Source organism: Salvelinus fontinalis, chromosome 16 (genome assembly GCF_029448725.1).
Source record: "Salvelinus fontinalis isolate EN_2023a chromosome 16, ASM2944872v1, whole genome shotgun sequence".
Classification (NCBI taxonomy): Eukaryota; Metazoa; Chordata; class Actinopteri; order Salmoniformes; family Salmonidae; genus Salvelinus; species Salvelinus fontinalis.
In genome coordinates, this window is record NC_074680.1 from 43,972,675 (window position 1) to 43,991,489 (window position 18,815).

The window sequence follows — 18,815 nt, forward strand, 5'->3', positions numbered from 1 at the left end:
TTCTTTGGACACTGTTAACTTACCTCCAAACGAGCTTCAATGCCATACAACACTCCTTCCGTGGCCTCCAACTGCTCTTAAATGCTAGTAAAACCGAATGCATGCTTTTCAACCGTTCACTGCCCGTACCCACCCACCCGACTAGCATCCCTACTCTGGCCGGTTCTGACTTAGGACAACTAAAAATACCTAGGTGTCTGGCTAGACTGTAAACTCTTCTTCCAGACTCATATTAAACATCTCCAATCCAAAATTAAATCTAGATTCGGCTTCCTATTTTGCAACAAAGCCTCCTTCACTCACGCCGCCAAACATACCCTCGGAAAATTGACTATCCTGCCGATCCTCGACTTCGGCGATGTCATTTACAAAATAGCTTCCAATACTCTACTCAGCAAACTGGATGCAGTCTATCACAGTGCCATCCGTTTTGACACCAAAGCCCCTTATACCACCCACCACTGCGACCTGTATGCTCTAGTCGGGTGGCCCTCGCTACATATTTGTCGCCAGACCCACTGGCTCCAGGTCATCTATAAGTCTATGCTAGGTAAAGCTCCGCCTTAGCTCACTGGTCGCGATAACAACACCCACCCGTAGCACGCGCTCCAGCAGGTATATCTCACTGGTCATCCCCAAAGCCAACACCTCCTTTGTCCGCCTTTCCTTCCACTTCGCTGCTTCCAATGACTGGAACAAATTGCAAGAATCGCTGAAGCTGAAGACATACATTTCCCTCACTAACTTTAAACATCAGCTATCTTAGCAGCTAACCGATCACTGCAGCTGTACATAGTCCATCTGTATATAGCCCACCCAATCTGCCTACCTCATCAACCATATTGTTTTTATTTACTTTTCTGCTCTTTTGCACATCACCATCTTCTCATCTATCACTCCAGTGTTCATTTTCTAAATTGTAAATCCTTCGCTACTATGGCCTATTTATTGCCTTACGTCCTCACACCATTTGCACACACTGTATATAGACTTTCTTTTTTTCTATTGTGTTATTGACTGTACGCTTGTTTATTCCATGTGTAACTCTGTGTTGTTGTATGTGTCGAACTGCTTTGCTTTATCTTGGTCAGGTCGCAATTGTAAATGAGAACTTGTTCTCAACTAGCCTACCTGGTTAAATAAAGGTGAAATTAAAATTAAAACACATATGCACGCACCACTTTCCCATTTTATTATTTTTTAAACAAGTTATTTTTTTTCACTTCACCAATTTGGACTATTTTGTGTATGTCCATTACATGAAATCCAAATAGAAATCAATTTAAATTACAGATTGTAATGCAACAAAATAGGAAAACCCCCAAGGGGGATGAACACTTTTGCATGGCACTGTATGCTTAAATCGTCATAGTAATTTTTATGCCCACTAGAGTAAAACATTGTTTTATTTTTTATGATTTAACCTTTATTTAACTTAACAAGTCAGTTAAGAACAAATTCTTATTTACAATGATGGCCTACACCAGCCAGACCAGGACGACGCTGGGCCATTTGTGCGCAGCCCTATGGGACTCCCAATCACGGCCGGTTGTGATACAGCCTGGAATCAAACCAGGGTCTGTAGTTTCACCTCTAGCACTGAGATGCAGCGCTGCGCTACTCTTCTCACAAATGGGGCACTGGGGACGCCTTTCCCTATTGTGTGTTCACTTGTGGGCTGTAAGCTCAGATTTTAGACCAAAGCGCTCTCTCCACAGTCAGAACAAATATAAGGTCTTTCTCCCTGATGTGCCATTATCTGGTGAGCTTTTAATTCTTTGGAACGTGAAAAACTTGTCTCACAAATAGGACATTGTTGAGGCTTCTTTCCAGTGTGTGTGTGTGTGTGTACAGATGTTGAGTAAGGTCTGATGCTCTGTTGAACGTCTTCTCACAGTGAGATCAGTGGTAAGATCTCTCACCAATATGTAAATGCAGGTGTTCTTTAAGATGCCCTTTCTCATCGCAGTGCTAACTGCGCCACCAGAGTCTCTGGGTTCGTCCCCAGGCTCTGTCGCAGCCGGCCGCGACCGGGAGGTCCGTGGGGCGACGCACAATTGGGCTAGCGTCGTCCGGGTAAGGGAGGGTTTGGCCGGTAGGGATTTCCTTGTCTCATCGTGCTCCAGCGACTCCTGTGGCGGGCTGGGCGCAGTGCGTGCTAACCAAGGGGGCCAGGTGCGCGGTGTTTCCTCCGACACATTGGTGCGGCTGGCTTCCGGGTTGGAGGCGCGCTGTGTTAAAGAAGCAGTGCGGCTTGGTTGGGTTGTGCTTCGGAGGACGCATGACTTTCGACCTTCGTCTCTCCCGAGCCCGTACGGGAGTTGTAGCGATGAGACAAGATTACTAGCGAATTACTAAATTACTAAATTACTAGCGATTGGATACCACGAAAATTGGGGAGAAAAGGGGATAAAAAAAAAATAAAAAAAAAAATAAAAATAAAATAATGATGCCCTTTCTGTGAGTACCTCTTCTTTACAGTTAGGGCACTGATAGAATGGACTTGCAAGTGTTAAGATCTAACGACACCATGTGATATTTCCTGACATTGTAACTGCCTGTGTTTCTTTAAAGCCTGCACTGTTGAAAATGTTAGCCCGCAGTCAGAGCAGTGGTGAGGCTTCTCTCTAGAGTGTACTCGCATGTGTTCAGTAAGAACTGAACACTCTTTGTATGTCTTCTAACAATGTGAGCAGCGGAAAGGCTTGTCAACACTGAGTTCACAATTGCATGTTAAGATATATATGGTCAGAGAATCTCTTCTCACATTCAGGGCATTGGTAAGGTTTTACACAATAATCTATTATCATGTTCTTTCAACTGATCTAATCGAGTGTACTTTTTAGCACACTTTGGGCAGTGGAAATGTTTTTCTCCTGAATGTAACAGCATGTGTTTCCTTAAACTTTGCCCGTACTCAGAGCAGATTTGACCCTTCTCTTTAGGACGGACTCTCTTGTGTCTCTTTGACAATGTCACAGAAGCAACACTTTCTTTGCTACTTGAACAGTGGGAAGACGTCTCTCCAGTGTGTGTGCAGGTGCCATTTAGGCTGTGACCGTTTTTGTGGATCTCTTCTTACGTTGAGGGCTGTGGTGAGATCTCATTGCTTCGTCAACTTCCTGGTGTTTCTCCCCTGATGTAGATCATGTCTCCACTGATAGGTCTGAAGACTCAGGACCATCTGAGACAGAAAGACATGTAGTAATAAAGCAGAAGACACATTTCCATGACATATGGACAAACAAAGTATATCTTATAAAAACAAGAGCACAGTTGGAATTATTGCCGTAGATGTCTAAACATGACAGTCATTAAACAGCAAAAATACATAACTTCTATTAGGTCAAACCACCTCACCTTGTTGGTAACCCCCCATGGATTGAACAGACCATTCTAATATATATATATATATATATATATATATATATATATATATAGGAATCAATAACTTTGGGATAGGATATTTTGTTTCCAAACTCCTCTGCAGTAGTCCAATAAATAAGCTAGAAAATTGTTTGAAAAACAGAGGTTGATGACAGTTTGCACACTCTTGGCAATCTCTCAACCAGCTTCATTAAGGAATGCATTTCCAACAGTCTTGGAGTTCCCACATATGCTGAGCACTTGTCATCTGATGCAGCACTCCATCACTCTCCTTGGTCAAATAGTCCTTACACAGCCTGGAGATGTGTGTTGGGTCATTGTCCTGTTGAAAAACAAATGATAGTCCCACTAAGCGCATGCCATGCTGGTTAAGTGTGCCTTGACTTTAATTAAATCACTGAGTGTCACCAGAAAAGCACCCCCACACCATCACACCTCCTCCTTCATGGTGTGAACCACACATGCGGAGATCATCCATTCACCTATTCTGCGTCTCACAAAGACACGGCATTGGAACCAAAAATCTCAAATTTGGACTCTCATCAGACCAAAGGATAGATTTTCGCCTGTCTAATGTCCATTGCTCGTGTTTCTTGGCTTAAGCAAGACTCTTCTTCTTATTGGTGTCCTTTAGTAGTGGTTTCTTTGCAGCAATTCGACCATGAAGGTCTGACTCTCCTCTGAACAGTTGATGTTGAGAAGTGTCTTTTACTCCGTGAAGCACTTACTTGAGCTACAATCTGAGGTGCAGTTAACTCGAACTTATCCTTTGCAACAGAGGTAACTCTGGGTAACTTCCTTTCCTGTGGCGGTCCTCATGAGATCCAATTTCATCATAGCGCTCGATGGTTTTTGCGACTGCAGTTGAAGAAACTTTTAAAGTTCTTGAAATTTTCCTGTTTGACTGACCTTCATGTCTGAAAGTAATGATGGACTGTCGTTTCTCTTTGCATATTTGAGTTGTTCTTTCCATAATATGGACTTGGTCTTTTACCAAATAGGGCTATCTTCTGTATACCACCCCTACCTTGTCACAACACAAGTTGTCTCAAACACATTAAGAAAGAACGAAATTCCACAATGTGTACTTTTGACAAGGCACACCTGTTAATTGAAATGCATTCCAGGTGACTACCTCATGAAGCTAGGTGAGAGAATGCCAAGTGTGTGCAAAGCTGTCATCAAGGCAAAGAGTGGCTACTTTGAAGGACCTCAAATATAAAATATATTTTGATTTGTTTAACACTTTTTTGGTTACTACATGATTCCATGTGTCATTTCATAGTTTGATGTCTTCCATATTACTCTATAATGTAGAAAAATAGTAAATATTAAGATAAACCTTGGAATGAGTAGGCGTGTCCAAACTTTTGACTGGTTCGCTATATGATAAACCATTCTTACCATTTTGCTTAAAGGGTATGAAGCAGGAGTTTTTACTCAAAGTAACAACACAATATGGTCAAAGACTTAGTAACTTAGTTGTAATCATGATCTGGTTACCTACAAACATAGTTATGTTTTGGGGTTTTACATAATCATTAACTTATTTCCAGATATCTGCTCAACTACCCACAATGCACTATTTATCAACATATGTGACCGACCGCCTAGATTCAGTCTTGTGTAGCAACATTTGAAATGGTGTTTTTTTACATTGGATAAAAGCAGAGACACAGAGATACAAAATGGTATATCATACACTGTATTTGAGGAACAATGGGAAAGTAATTCTGCTGTGAAAGTTGATTAAAAAAAATGGCCTTTGATTGTTTTGGTACCTACTGGAGTGCTCCTTTTTGGCTACATCCATTCAGCATCGTTCACACCTTCTTAAGATTTAGCACCCAACCCAAACTCTGACCATTTTATTCGCTCTAGCAGAGCTGGTTGGGCTGTTTACATGTTATCCAGAGCATTGGTGACTGTTGTTGTTGCTGCTGGCAACAATTTTATTACGTTTTTTTGCCGACATTTACTGACACTGGCCATATTCAACGGGTGTTGAGCCTCTGTAAATTCATCAGTTATTCTGCGCTGTGGCACAGACGAGAGTAGATGGCCAGACTGAATTTACGAATGCACCCGAAATGGTTAATTGCATAGTGGAGTATCTTGCTAGGACATGTAGCTAGCTAGCTAAACAATGAAACATAATCCCAACTCATGACGTTACTACCTTGCATGAATTCGCAGCTAGCTAACCAACCAGGTTCAATGTTAGATAGCTAACATTAGGCTATAACCAGCCAAGCAAATGGCTCTGAGATGCGAATAATAAGATCATACACGTAACGTTAGCTAGCATACAAGCAACACGCTAGCTAGCTAGCATACACGTTTGTTATTAAGGCACATGAAAGTTCGCATGTCACGGAAGGCATTTCTGCCCCAAAAACAGGCATTTTCATTTTTAAAAAAAGGTTACGTTCAAACGGCTCTCCTGTGAATTAGTGACCCGCGATATACGCCTAGTATCCTGAAACGGGTCACATATGGAGAATCTACTCTGCGTTCGCTAGCTTGAGTTGGCTAAAGTCAGCCACTAGCCATGCAGAGTGTTGGCAGTGGCGAGCTACAATCCACCAATCCACGAGGTGTGATGTAAACAACCAATTAGATTCCCCACACGCGGGGGACGCATGATCCTGCTCGGCTACTCCAGTCCAGCCAGCACTGACTTCTGCTCCGACAGGCTTGCCTCTGGCTTAAAAGGAAAGTGGAACATCTTTCCTGCTTGTGATAATTGTTTAGTACCTTGTCTGCTCCTCGTTTGTTTTTCGTCCTCCAATTAACTTTTCGACCTGTTCTGCCTCTGGGATTATTGCATCAAGGATTTATCGATACTGAACAAAATTTGTAAAACGCGACATGCAATAATTTAAATGATTTGATTGTTTTTACAGTTCATATCAGGAAATCAGTCAATTGAAATAAATTGATTAGGCCCTAACCTATGAATTTCATGACAGGGAAGGGGCGTGGCTGGAACAGACCACACACACTACGGAGCCAGGCCCAGCCAATCAAAATGAGTTTCTACACAAAAAGTCTTTATTAAAGACAAAAATACTCCTCGGTTTCATCAGCTGTCCGGGTGACTGGTCTCAGACGATCCCGCAGATGAGAAATAGTTTGTCAGGATTGGTGTGGAAAAACTTGACTGGCCTGCACATAGCCCTGACCTCAATCCCATCCAACACCTTTGGGATGAATTGGAACGCCCACTGCAAGCCAGGCTTAATCGCCCAACATCAGTGTCCGACCTCACTAATGCTCATGGCTGAATGGAAGCAAGTCCCCACAGCAATGTTCCAACATCTAGTAAAAAGCCTTTCCAGAAGAGTGGAGGCTGTTATAGCAGCAAGTGTGTGCTATTATTAAGATATTCAACTAGCAGGTGTCCACATACTTTTGGTCATGTAGTGAAGTACTAAGCCAGAGATAAACACCAACTAGACTAGCACAGGCACAAACCCACAGAACACAACATAAAAGCCAGCAGATTTAAAGTAAAGAGAGAGCGGAGACTTACCGATTTGACAGCTGAGTTAGCTACCAAAGAAGAGCCAAGGGAGTCAGCTAATCGAATAGCGATATAATGAGGTAAAACCAAAGAATATTTGTCTGTATTAAAGACCTTTTAGACATTTTTAAATCCCGGATAGCACGTGTTTCATATAGTTTATTGACGAAGCCAACAGCGTCTTGGCCAGTGTGTAACAACTTCTATATACCGCCTGCTGAACAACGGTATCTGGTCTATAACATAACAGTTCAGCACCTTACCAGCAGGTGGCCTCCAAGCATTACTTATTTTTTTAAATGTATTCTTTATTTAAATAGGCAAGTCAGTTAAAAACAAATTATTATTTACAATGACTGCCTACACTGACCAAACCTGGATGACGCTGGGTCAATTGAGCACCGCTCTATGGGACACCCATTCATGGCCGGTTGTGATACAGCCTGGAATCGAACCAGGGTGTCTGTAGTGCCGCGTCTAGCACTGAGATGCATTGCCTTGGACCGCTGCGCCACTCGGGAGCCCGTATAACAACACGGACACTTAATCCACCATGCCTAGATGGAATACAGCTTATGTCAACTAGACGTCAAAACATTTTAGAAAATGGCACTTTAGCCAAACCTAACTCTTTTCTTAACCTTAACCTAATTCTCCTAACCTGCTACGTTAATTATCACTCGCTACAAAAAGTAAATTTTCACAAAAGCAGCATACCTTCTAGACAAAACGCCCCCCCCCCCCCCCCCCCCCCAATGACGTAGTGGGCCAATAAAAAACAAACAGATATATGCCACCATGCGGCTGGATTGTTGTCACTTCAGAAGGAAACAACCCTTTTTAAGATCTTCTGTTGAGATTTATCCAGCAGGGAAGAGATCTGAATTCAGGGTAAAGCCTTTATTATCAGTGATCAGATCGCATATCGCTGGTAATAAAACCTGCTCGCTTACCTGGTTAATCATCGTATTCCCAAAATCTTAAAAATCCTCTTTCGTGACGGACAGTCAGCAAGAATGTAAACTTACTCAATAAACATGTGCATCAATACCTTTATGGAATGGCAAAGGTCCGGTTTGTGGTACTACAAGGACCTGTTTAGACTGGGATGGTACTACTACGTGCTTCTACACCTGCATTACTAGCTGTTTGGGGTTTTAGGCTGGGTTTCTGTACAGCACTTCGAGATATTAGCTGATGTACGAAGGGCTATATAAAATAAACTTGATTGATTCTACAAGGACCTGTTAAGTCTGGGATGCATGCGGACGTCTTTATGGTCGATCACTTATATCATGGTTCATCAGTCTACACCAGTCTCTTGGTAATTATTGAAAAGGAACTAGTTTCCCCTTTTACTAGATAGAAAGATGTGTTCTTTTTCTAGTATACTGTGGAATACATGTTATAGTATATTACTGTTCTATTGTCTCTAATGCAGTAAATAATTTGAGGAATGTTTAGAAGTGTGTAAATGGTCAAATTCGTTAATCCAGAACTAAAGTGTTGCGTAATTGGTCAGCGGCACGATTACAATTCTAGGTCCATATGTGTTAAGAGAAATGGATTAAGAGATTCTAGAAAATGAGGAGCTTCACCCTCTCTCTTTACTAGTGACGAATCGAATGTCCACTCGCCTTTCGAAATTCGGAAGACGCTAACATCTGCGACATCGTGATTTGTCCAAAACACCAGACCTACTGCCGTTCGTTATCACACACGTCCCGTTCCTTCCAGACAGATTCTATGGTACCAGTTACGTTTACATAGATCTGTCCATGAGAGATGATGTAGGTGGTAACAGGAAGTGGCATCTCTATACCCCTCTACGGCATAACAAGGCTATTACTTTCAGGTAATAAACCATTTGAGCCAAAAGCCTGGACTGCAAAAGGGATCAAAAATCTAGATGTATTTAACTCAAGAGGGTCTCCCTAGTTTCCAGGATCTTTGTCTCTTTTACCTTTGTCTACAGTCTGCACTTTGTGCCTACGGTGTCTCATTAGGTACAAATTTGGGAACTTGTCCAGAGGTTTGGTGTCTGCTATTTATTTTCATCTTCAGATACAAAAGCAAAAAAATATCTTCCAAATGGTTAAATCATGGGTAAAGTTTATGTCTGATGATGAGGAGAATGTCTGGGAGAATATAATTTCACTCGTCAAAGAAGCCAAACTATCAATAAAATGAATTAAAAGCTTTGTCATAGGTTGTACTGGACACCACTTATAATATGTCATACAAAACAGGCTTTAAGCCTAAACTGTAACCTGTGCCCCCCTCAATAGACTTGACACATACAAACTGTAACCTGTGCCCCCCTCAATAGACTTGACACATACAAACTGTAACCTGTGCCCCCCTCAATAGACTTGACACATACAAACTGTAACCTGTGCATCCCTCAATAGACTTGACACATACAAAGTAGGCTTTAAGCCTAAACTGTAACCAGTGCCCCCCTCAATAGACTTGACACATACAAAGTAGGCTTTAAGCCTAAACTGTAACCTGTGCATCACTCAATAGACTTGACACATACAAAACAGGCTTTAAGCCTAAACAGTAACCTGTGCCCACCTCAATAGACTTGACACATACAAACTGTAACCTGTGCCCCCCTCAATAGACTTGACACATACAAACTGTAACCTGTGCCCCCCTCAATAGACTTGACACATACAAACTGTAACCTGTGCCCACCACAATATACTTGACACATACAAAACAGATGATATGGGATTGATAAGTTTTGGAGGAAAGGATAATCTAACCGATTCCTATTCTACTTAATGACGATTCCAGTGAACAAGAAACAGTGTATGGTTTGGCCGGCTGGGATGACTGCTGGCCGGCTTGGGTTGACTGCTGGCCGGCTGGGATGGCTGCTGGCCGGCTGGGATGGCTGCTGGCCGGCTGGGATGGCTGCTGGCCGGCTGGGATGGCTGCTGGCCGGCTGGGATGACTGCTGGCCGGCTGGGATGACTGCTGGCCGGCTTGGGTTGGCTGCTGGCCGGCTTGGGTTGGCTGCTGGCCCGCTGGGATGGCTGCTGGCCCGCTGGGATGACTGCTGGCCCGCTGGGATGGCTGCTGGCCGGCTGGGATGACTGCTGGCCGGCTGGGATGACTGCTGGCCGGCTGGGATGGCTGCTGGCCGGCTGGGATGACTGCTGGCCGGCTGGGATGACTGCTGGCCAAAAAGGTATTGTTCAGTGCTGGTTGCCACCACATGACCTTCATATAACACAATGGTTAGCATGTTTCCGCAGGTGTCGTTCAAGATATGACGGGAATGGGAAACTCTTCCCGCAGTCAGAGCAGGAGTAAGGCTTCTCCCCTGTGTGAACTCGACGATGAGAGGTTAGATGACTTGATGTTGTGAAGCATTTCCCACAGTCAGGGCAGCAGTAAGGCTTCTCTCCAGAATGTTTTCGCAGGTGTCTTTCAAGATATGATGGGAATGGGAAACTCTTCTCACAGTGAGGACAGTGGTGAGGCTTCTCTCCAGTGTGTGTTCGCTGGTGCACGTTCAAACCACTCAGTTGAGAGAAACTCATCCCACAGACAGAGCAGGAATAAGGCTTCTCTCCAGAATGTTTTCGTAGGTGTCTTTCAAGATATGATGGGAATGGGAAACTCTCCTCACAGTGAGGACAGCGGTGAGGCTTCTCTCCAGTGTGTGTTCGCTGGTGCACGTTCAAGCCACTCAGTTGAGAGAAACTCCTCCCACAGACAGAGCAGGAATAAGGCTTCTCTCCAGAATGTTTTCGAAGGTGTCTTTCAAGATATGATGGGAATGGGAAGCTCTCCTCACAGTGTGGGCAGTGGCGAGACCCCTTAGCTTTGCTCCCTTCCTGATGTTTCTTCCCCGATGCAGGAAATGTCTCGACTTGGTCAGAGGAGTTAGAGGTCTCTCCTGGGTGAATGACAACATAAAAACAGGTGAGCAGGTGCAGCACACATTCATAATCATTGGATCAAATTAAAAAGAAAGAAATGTGCCTGAAAAAGCATTACTGAAAAGGAGTTACATACTGTAGGTGTGTCTGTATCACCTGATGTACTTAACAAAAGGCACATCTCAATGGTTGGTCAAGGGTATAGAGCTTAACACAGGAACAGGAATTCAGTGGGATTTGTGAGATTCTGGCAGGTATGGGAGTGAAATTCTAGAGTCTAGTTCGGGACAGGATCAACAGTCCACAGGAACGGGCAGTACAGGAATAGTGTAAAATTGCGTTTGCTTTTTAGGTGGAAATATGGCATGTGAGGAGCATTTTATATAAACAACAAATGTGTAGGGTAGGCCTAACATAGTTTACTTAACAAAAACGTACACAAAAATGTAAATCGTTTCCACACTTCCCCTTCCGTCAGCTCACTGTTGCTCATCTAGGACCCATCACTAACATTAACATTAGAGCCAAGAAAGAAAAAAAATGTTTTACCTAAATTTGCTGGAGTTGCTTTGACAATGAAGGAAACAAGTAAACGGCTTGTAAAAAATGCTGCGGTTTAATCAAATAGGCTAACAACTGGAGAGAGCGACACGCGGCCTGAGGCAGCGACACGCGGCCTGAGGCAGCGACACGCGGCCTGAGGCAGCGGCCTGAGGCATCGACACGCGGCCTGAGGCATCGACAAGCGGCCTGAGGCAGCGACACGCGGCCTGAGGCAGCGACACGCGGCCTGAGGCAGCGGCCTGAGGCAGCGACACGCGGCCTGAGGCAGCGACACGCGGCCTGAGGCAGCGACACGCGGCCTGAGGCAGCGGCCCGAAGCAGCGACACGCGGCCTGAGGCAGCGGCCTGAAGCAGCGACACGCGGCCTGAGGCATCGACGCGCGGCCTGAGGCATCGACGCGCGGCCTGAGGCATCGACGCGCGGCCTGAAGCAGCGACGCGCGGCCTGAAGCAGCGACGCGCGGCCTGAAGCAGCGGCCCGAAGCAGCGACACGCGGCCTGAGGCAGCGACACGCGGCCTGAAGCAGCGGCCCGAAGCAGCGACACGCGGCCTGAGGCAGCGACGCATAGCTGCTCATACTTCTAACAACTTTAACTTCAAACCAAATTGTTTGCACATTTAACTAAACCAATGCCATCAGAGGTGAAGTGAAATAAAAATAGATTGCCTTATGCAGTACTGGCCCTCAGGTTTTTAAATGTTGTAAATGTTAATGTGTTGTAAATGTTCATATGTGCTCAAATGTAGGTCGGTGCTGTGCTGAGCCGTAGGCCGCAGTTTTATGCCGATGCTGTGCTCAGCTGTAGGCTACAGTTTAATATGCTCAGTGCTGAGCAGACCATCCTGCTAGGGTCTCTGTCCTCACCTCCAGCCTTAATACATCTACATTTAGGTCATGTAGAATACGCTCTTATCCAGAGAGACTTGGGTAAAACAACCACATAACTGTCGCATATTGCATTAATGAAATGTTCAATACTTGGTAAACCATAAACTATAAAAACATTTAGGTCATTTAATAAACTATTTGTATAGTTTACTCGCCATTAGTCAGGAACTCCACACAAAATAATTTTTCTGGGTGTGCGCCAGCTCATGTTTTTAATAATACTTGGTAAACCAACGCTTAAGGCCTACATATTTCTGCGGGCGAAAAAAAGAGCACGAGATGGGAGTGATTTTTATCAGGAAGGGACAGGAATGTTCCCGGGGTTACAGAACTGTTGCGGGTTCAGGACAGTACAGGAAAAAGAAATTGCCCGGACAAGAAGGGACATGAAAGAACTTTCACTCCCGTGTCAACCTCTAGGTGTCCTCTGACATGGTAACAGTGTGGTCTTTTGTCCAACCTCTAGGTGTCCTCTGACATGGTAAAAGTGGGGTTGTGGTGGGGTCCAACCTCTAGGTGTCCTCTGACATGGTAAAAGTGGGGTTGTGGTGGGGTCCAACCTCTAGGTGTCCTCTGACATGGTAACAGTGGGGTTGTGGTGGGGTCCAACCTCTAGGTGTCCTCTGACATGGTAACAGTGGGGTTGTGGTGGGGTCCAACCTCTAGGTGTCCTCTGACATGGTAACAGTGGGGTTGTGGTGGGGTCCAACCTCTAGGTGTCCTCTGACATGGTAAAAGTGGGGTTGTGGTGGGGTCCAACCTCTAGGTGTCCTCTGACATGGTAACAGTGGGGTTGTGGTGGGGTCCAACCTCTAGGTGTCCTCTGACATGGTAACAGTGGGGTTGTGGTGGGGTCCAACCTCTAGGTGTCCTCTGACATGGTAAAAGTGGGGTTGTGGTGGGGTCCAACCTCTAGGTGTCCTCTGACATGGTAACAGTGGGGTTGTGGTGGGGTCCAACCTCTAGGTGTCCTCTGACATGGTAACAGTGGGGTTGTTGTGGGGTCCAACCTCTAGGTGTCCTCTGACATGGTAACAGTGGGGTTGTGGTGGGGTCCAAACTCTAGGTGTCCTCTGACATGGTAACAGTGGGGTTGTGGTGGGGTCCAACCTCTAGGTGTCCTCTGACATGGTAACAGTGGGGTTGTGGTGGGGTCCAACCTATAGGTGTCCTCTGACATGGTAACAGTGGGGTTGTGGTGGGGTCCAACCTCTAGGTGTCCTCTGACATGGTAACAGTGGGGTTGTGGTGGGGTCCAACCTCTAGGTGTCCTCTGACATGGTAACAGTGGGGTCTTTTGTCCTACCTCTAGGTGTCCTCTGACATGGTAACAGTGTGGTCTTTTGTCCAACCTCTAGGTGACCTCTGACATGGTAACAGTGTGGTTGTGGTGCGGTGCTCTTTTGTCCTCAATTGCTCATCCATTGTTTCCACATGCAACTCCTTCAATTGCCAAACCTTCATTTCATAATTGTGTCTAAACATATTATTTCACCCTTATGTGTGTGTGTGTACTTTACTGAATTTATACTTGGAATATACTTCAAATCAAATGTTAGTGTTCACATACACATGTTTAGCAGATGTTATTGCGGGTGTAGCGAAATGCTTGTGCTTTACTTTTTTAACTGGAAAAGTTCAAAGATAAATGGAGTGGGACTTAGAACCGTTAAATCATCTGACGTGCCTAAAAATAGTACATCAAATCTGCTCTTACCATGATCAGCAGATTCCCCAATGTCTTCCTTCTGTTCATCATTAATGGTGACATTCAGCCCCAGTGTTTGACTGCTGCCTACCAGCTCTACTGATGCCATGTCTGGACTCTCTCCTGTGTAAATGAGAATAGAAAAACGTGTCAAAATGTGACAAGTGCATTGCGTCTAAAACTACCATGTTGCATTCACTTGAGGAAATGAAATAAATACCAAAACCATGTAACAAAGTGGTTGGCGTACAACTAAATAACTTAACTGTGTACTTGATATCTGCCTGGCTCGATCAACAACAGCCCCAGGTATCTTAAGTAAAAAATACAATTGGCATCTTAAAAATAATATTCTAATAAATCAGTCTCTCACTAAAAAGGCAAGTATAAAAACCAGCTGGCACTGTGGCCCTCGAGGACCAGTGTAACCGCTGTTGATAAAACCTGGGATGGAATCTTAAGTGCACACGGTAGCAAACTGTTTGGCCAGTAACCGAAGGGTCGCAGAGTCGGATCCCCGAGCCAACTAGATGGAGTGGGGGGGATCTGTCGATGTGCCCTTGAGCAAGGCAGATAAGAGCATCTGTTAAATGACTAAAACGTAAAGGTAAAAATGAATACGCGGTGTGTATAACAGTATCACAATGCAATGTACAGTGGTAGAAAAATGTGAATGAGCCATGTTGAGAATACAGTATTCTATATACATTACAATACCTTATGGACATATACAAGGAACCAAACAGAAGCAAAAGGGACGAAACAGGAAGGGACCTACCTGAATTTATCCAATAAAAACTCTTATTTACATTGTAAACGGTTTCTGTTGTAAACGTTTTGCAATAGACCCAAGGTTTTGCTACATTCTGCAACTAATGAATACATCCCTGCTCTCTTACCTTGGTTGTAAACGCTGTTGATAAAACCTGCTCTCTTACCTGGGTTGTAAACACTGTTGATAAAACCTGCTCTCTTACCTGGGTAATCATCACATTCCCAAATCTTCACTTCCTCTTCTTTATCTTTCGTGATGATATTCAGCCGGAGTGTTTGACTACTGTCTTTCACCGATGCCATTTCTCCTGCGGTGCCCAGGGAAGTCCTTTGTCACAATCAGGACCCCAGTCAATATAGGCTTGGGCTCAGTTTGGGTGGAGAACGGCAGGCTAGTTATCTTCACTCTCCTTAAGTAAAGACCAGATAGATAAACAACCTGTAAAAGAAAAAAACTGTATAAAATGCAGGGCTGTTATGTAATTTGGTGACTTGCTATCTAGTTAGCACACATAGCCATTGTTTTCTGATGTAGACAGTGATTTAATCAGTGTTGCTACGCTAATTTAGTTACCTGTACTGGATCTCGGCTGGATAAGCTACGAAATAAAGTCTCAAATTGCAAAATAACCGTAGTTAGCTAACGTTATTTGGGGTTAGGGTTTTCGCTTCAAGTTATTGTTAGCTAGCTTTTGTTAGTTAGCAATATGTTATTTGGGGTTTGGGTTTTCGCCACAATTTGTTGCTAGTTAGCTAACGTTAGTTAGCTACATATTTACCTATTTTGATAAAGTATGTGATGGCATTTGTTTTTCAATTTATAAACTTTAGAAAAATGTTGTGTAACATTACCCAGTCCTTGCGGGTTAGTTAAAATTCACTTTTATTCAAATTTAACGTTAACGTTACTTGACCAGGCCTTGCCTGGCCATTTTCCCTGCAAGACTCCTCGAACGGGCGTTCTTACCTGAGGCCTTGCTTCGCTAAAACGTAATCATAAATGCTTTTTGTGTACTGGATTAAGTTATGTGTCCATTGTTTATCGAATACAGTATTACTTATGGCTTAATATCTCCTACAAAAAAGATAAAAACAAACGCGATGGCAATTTTCACATCTTCTTTTTCGACAGACTGGACTTGTCAAACTACACAAACGTAGAGGTACGCCACCTGTGTGCGGGAGTGTGCATCGCAGGGCATAATATAATCATTACTCAGGTTTTGGTTATTGTCCCTCACGATGAAATCGGAGAGTGGTTTCGCCGGTGAAAAGAGCCATTAATGAGCGGAATGAGCTACTATCGCCGACCATTTAACCACAGATAGAACAATGAGACAGATATTTCACTGGATGTATAAAAGTAATGCGTTTTACGTTGGCGTTTTACACTCACTCGGGAACGGACCATATAATTAATCAACTTCATTATGTTCTATTCCTCACCAAACTTAAGAGATAAAACAATTACTCTGCATAATTGACTCTGCATATAACATATAATAATATAATAAACAATTGTATTTAACATTTTAATTAGATCTGTGATCAGCTAGTTTATTTATTGACTGGTATGTCCTGGCTGCACTACCATTACAATTATAAGAGAGAGAAAATCATTTGGACCTTAGTAGTTGCTCAGTGTAACATTATTGACAGTATATTGACATTTTATTCACAGTACACTCACACAAAAAAATGCTTTGGGGCACCATTTTTGCCTGTAGGGGAACCCTGTAAAAAAAAGAAGGTTCCAGATCTAACCATTTAAGATCAGATAAAACTCTTGGTGATGGAGGAGGTAGAGAAGGTGACCGTGGTCACCATAGAGGAGTCAGCTGACTAGGGGCCTGTGGTGATGGAGGAGGCAGAGAAGGTGACCGTGGTCACCATAGAGGAGTCAGCTGACTAGGGGCCTGTGGTGATGGAGGAGGCAGAGAAGGTGACCGTGGTCAACATAGAGTACGGAGCAAGTGACCGTGGTCACCAAAGGAGGCAGTTGAGGAGGGGCTCGTGGTGATGGATGCAGAGCAGGTGACCGTGGTCACCATGGAGGAGGGAACTGATCCCAATTAGGGCAGGTAAGCGAGAAAGCTGAATCTTAAAACAGAAATAACACTTGGGACTAGGTCGACCATGTGCTACGGCAGTAAGCATTAATTCACATAGACAGCGTAGTGTATGCCAGCGTAATTGTCAGGAAAAGTCATTATAAAAAGTTGTATTCTCTTTTTAAATCGAAGTTGCCTCATTCCTCGAGTTTTTCCAGACATAGCCTAGGTTACATGTCCTGAAATAAACAGGAGTAGCTGAGATGGCGCAGAAGAGGATGGCTGCTGTTTTAACGTGCTCCTAACCAACTGTGCTATTTTGTTCATTTTTTTTGCGTTGTTTGTAACTTTATTTTAAGCTTATTTTGTACATAATGTTGCTGCTAGGGTTAGCTACGTCTGGTAAGACGAGGGGTGGGGGTGTGTGTCTATTTGTCAATAACAGCTGGTGCGCAGTGTCTAATATTAAAGAAGTCTTTAGGTATTGCTCGCCTGAGAGCACCTTATGATAAGCTGTAGACCACACTATCTACCAAGAGAGTTCTCATCTATATTCTTCGTAGCCGTCTATTTACCACCACAGACCGATGCTGGCACTAAGACCACACTCAACGAGCTGTTTACGGCCATAAGCAAACAAGAAAATGCTCATCCAGCAGCGACGCTCCTAGTGGCCGGAGACTTTAATGCAGGCAAACTTAAATTAGTTTTGCCTCATTTCTACCAGCATGTCACATGTGTAACCAGAGGAAAAAAACACCCTTCATTTGGCAAATCTGACCATAATTCTATCCTCCTTACTTACAATCAAAAACTAATGCAGGAAGCACCAGTGACTCGCTCAATACGGAAGTGGTCAAATGACACGGATGCTACGCTACAGGACTGTTTTGCTAACACAGACTGGAAAATGTTCTGGGATTCAGCCAATGGCATTGAGGAGTATACCACCTCAGTCATTGGCTTCATCAATAAGTGCATTGATGACGTCGTCCCCACAGTGACCGTACGTAATATCCCAACCAGAATCCATGGATTACAGGCAACATCCGCATTGAGCTAAAGGCTAGAGCTGCCACTTTCAAGGAGCGGGACATTAATTCGGATGCTTATAAGAAATCCCTCTATGCCCTTAGATGAATCAGCAAACAAGCAAAGTGTCAATACTGGATTAAGATTGAATCCTACTGCTCTGACGCTCGTCGGATGTGGCAGGGCTTGAAAACTGTTACGGACTACAAAGGGAAACCCAGACGCGAGCTGCCCAGTGACGTGAGCCTGTCAGACAAGCTAAATGCCTTTTATGCTCACATTGAGGCAAGCAACACTGAAGCATGCATGAGAGCACCAGCTGTTCTGGATGACTGTGTGATAACGCTCTCGGTAGCCGTTGTGAGCAAGCTCTTTAAGCAGGTCAACAATCACAAAGCCGCGAGGCCAGACAGATTACCAGGACGTGTACTCAAGCATGCGTGGACCAACTGGCAAGTGTCTTCACTGACATTTTCAAACTATCCCTGACCATGTCTGTAATACCTAATGGTTTCAAGTAGACCACCATCGTCCCTGTGCCCAAGGAAGCGAAGGTAACCTGCCTAAATAATTACCGCGCGTAGCACTCACGTCGGTAGCCATGAAGTGCTTTGAAAGGCTGGTCATGGCTTACATGAACAAAATCAAATCAAATCAGACTTACAGTGAAATGCTTACTTACGAGCCCCTAACCAACAATGCAGTTTTTTCTTTAAATACGGAGAAGAATCAGAAATAAAAGTAACAAGTTATTAAAGAGCAGCAGTAAAATAACAATAGGGAGACTATATACAGGGGGGTACCGGTACAGCCGGTTAGCTGAGGTAATATGTACATGTAGATAGAGTTATTAATGTGGCCCAAATGCCCAAAGCCCAAATGGGACAAAAGGTCCAGCTATGCCCTGCTGGTTTCATGGTCTTCCGACAACGATGAGACAGCCTATAGGGAGGAGATCAGAGAACTGGCAGTGTGGTGCCAGGA

The 18,815-nt window shown here is 44.1% G+C and overlaps 1 protein-coding gene across 3 annotated transcripts; it reads right to left on the bottom strand.

The window, feature by feature from the left end:
• Positions 1-8,946: 8,946 nt before the first annotated feature.
• LOC129813219 (oocyte zinc finger protein XlCOF19-like) lies at positions 8,947-15,927 on the bottom strand. Of its 3 annotated transcripts, XR_008753132.1 has the most exons (5): positions 15,716-15,924; positions 14,952-15,187; positions 13,984-14,097; positions 9,366-10,829; positions 8,947-9,306 (listed from the first exon to the last, which is right to left on the bottom strand). XR_008753132.1 is itself a non-coding variant. In XM_055865500.1 (4 exons), exons 2-4 carry the CDS (start codon positions 15,049-15,051, stop codon positions 9,703-9,705), a joined length of 612 nt encoding a protein of 203 aa, XP_055721475.1. In that variant the 5' UTR covers positions 15,052-15,187; positions 15,716-15,927; the 3' UTR covers positions 8,947-9,702. The 3 variants fall into 3 exon arrangements, 2 of the variants coding, with proteins under 2 accessions (XP_055721475.1, XP_055721474.1); XM_055865500.1 differs by having other exon boundaries at positions 8,947-10,100; positions 15,716-15,927; XM_055865499.1 differs by having other exon boundaries at positions 8,947-10,829.
• Positions 15,928-18,815: the final 2,888 nt, after the last annotated feature.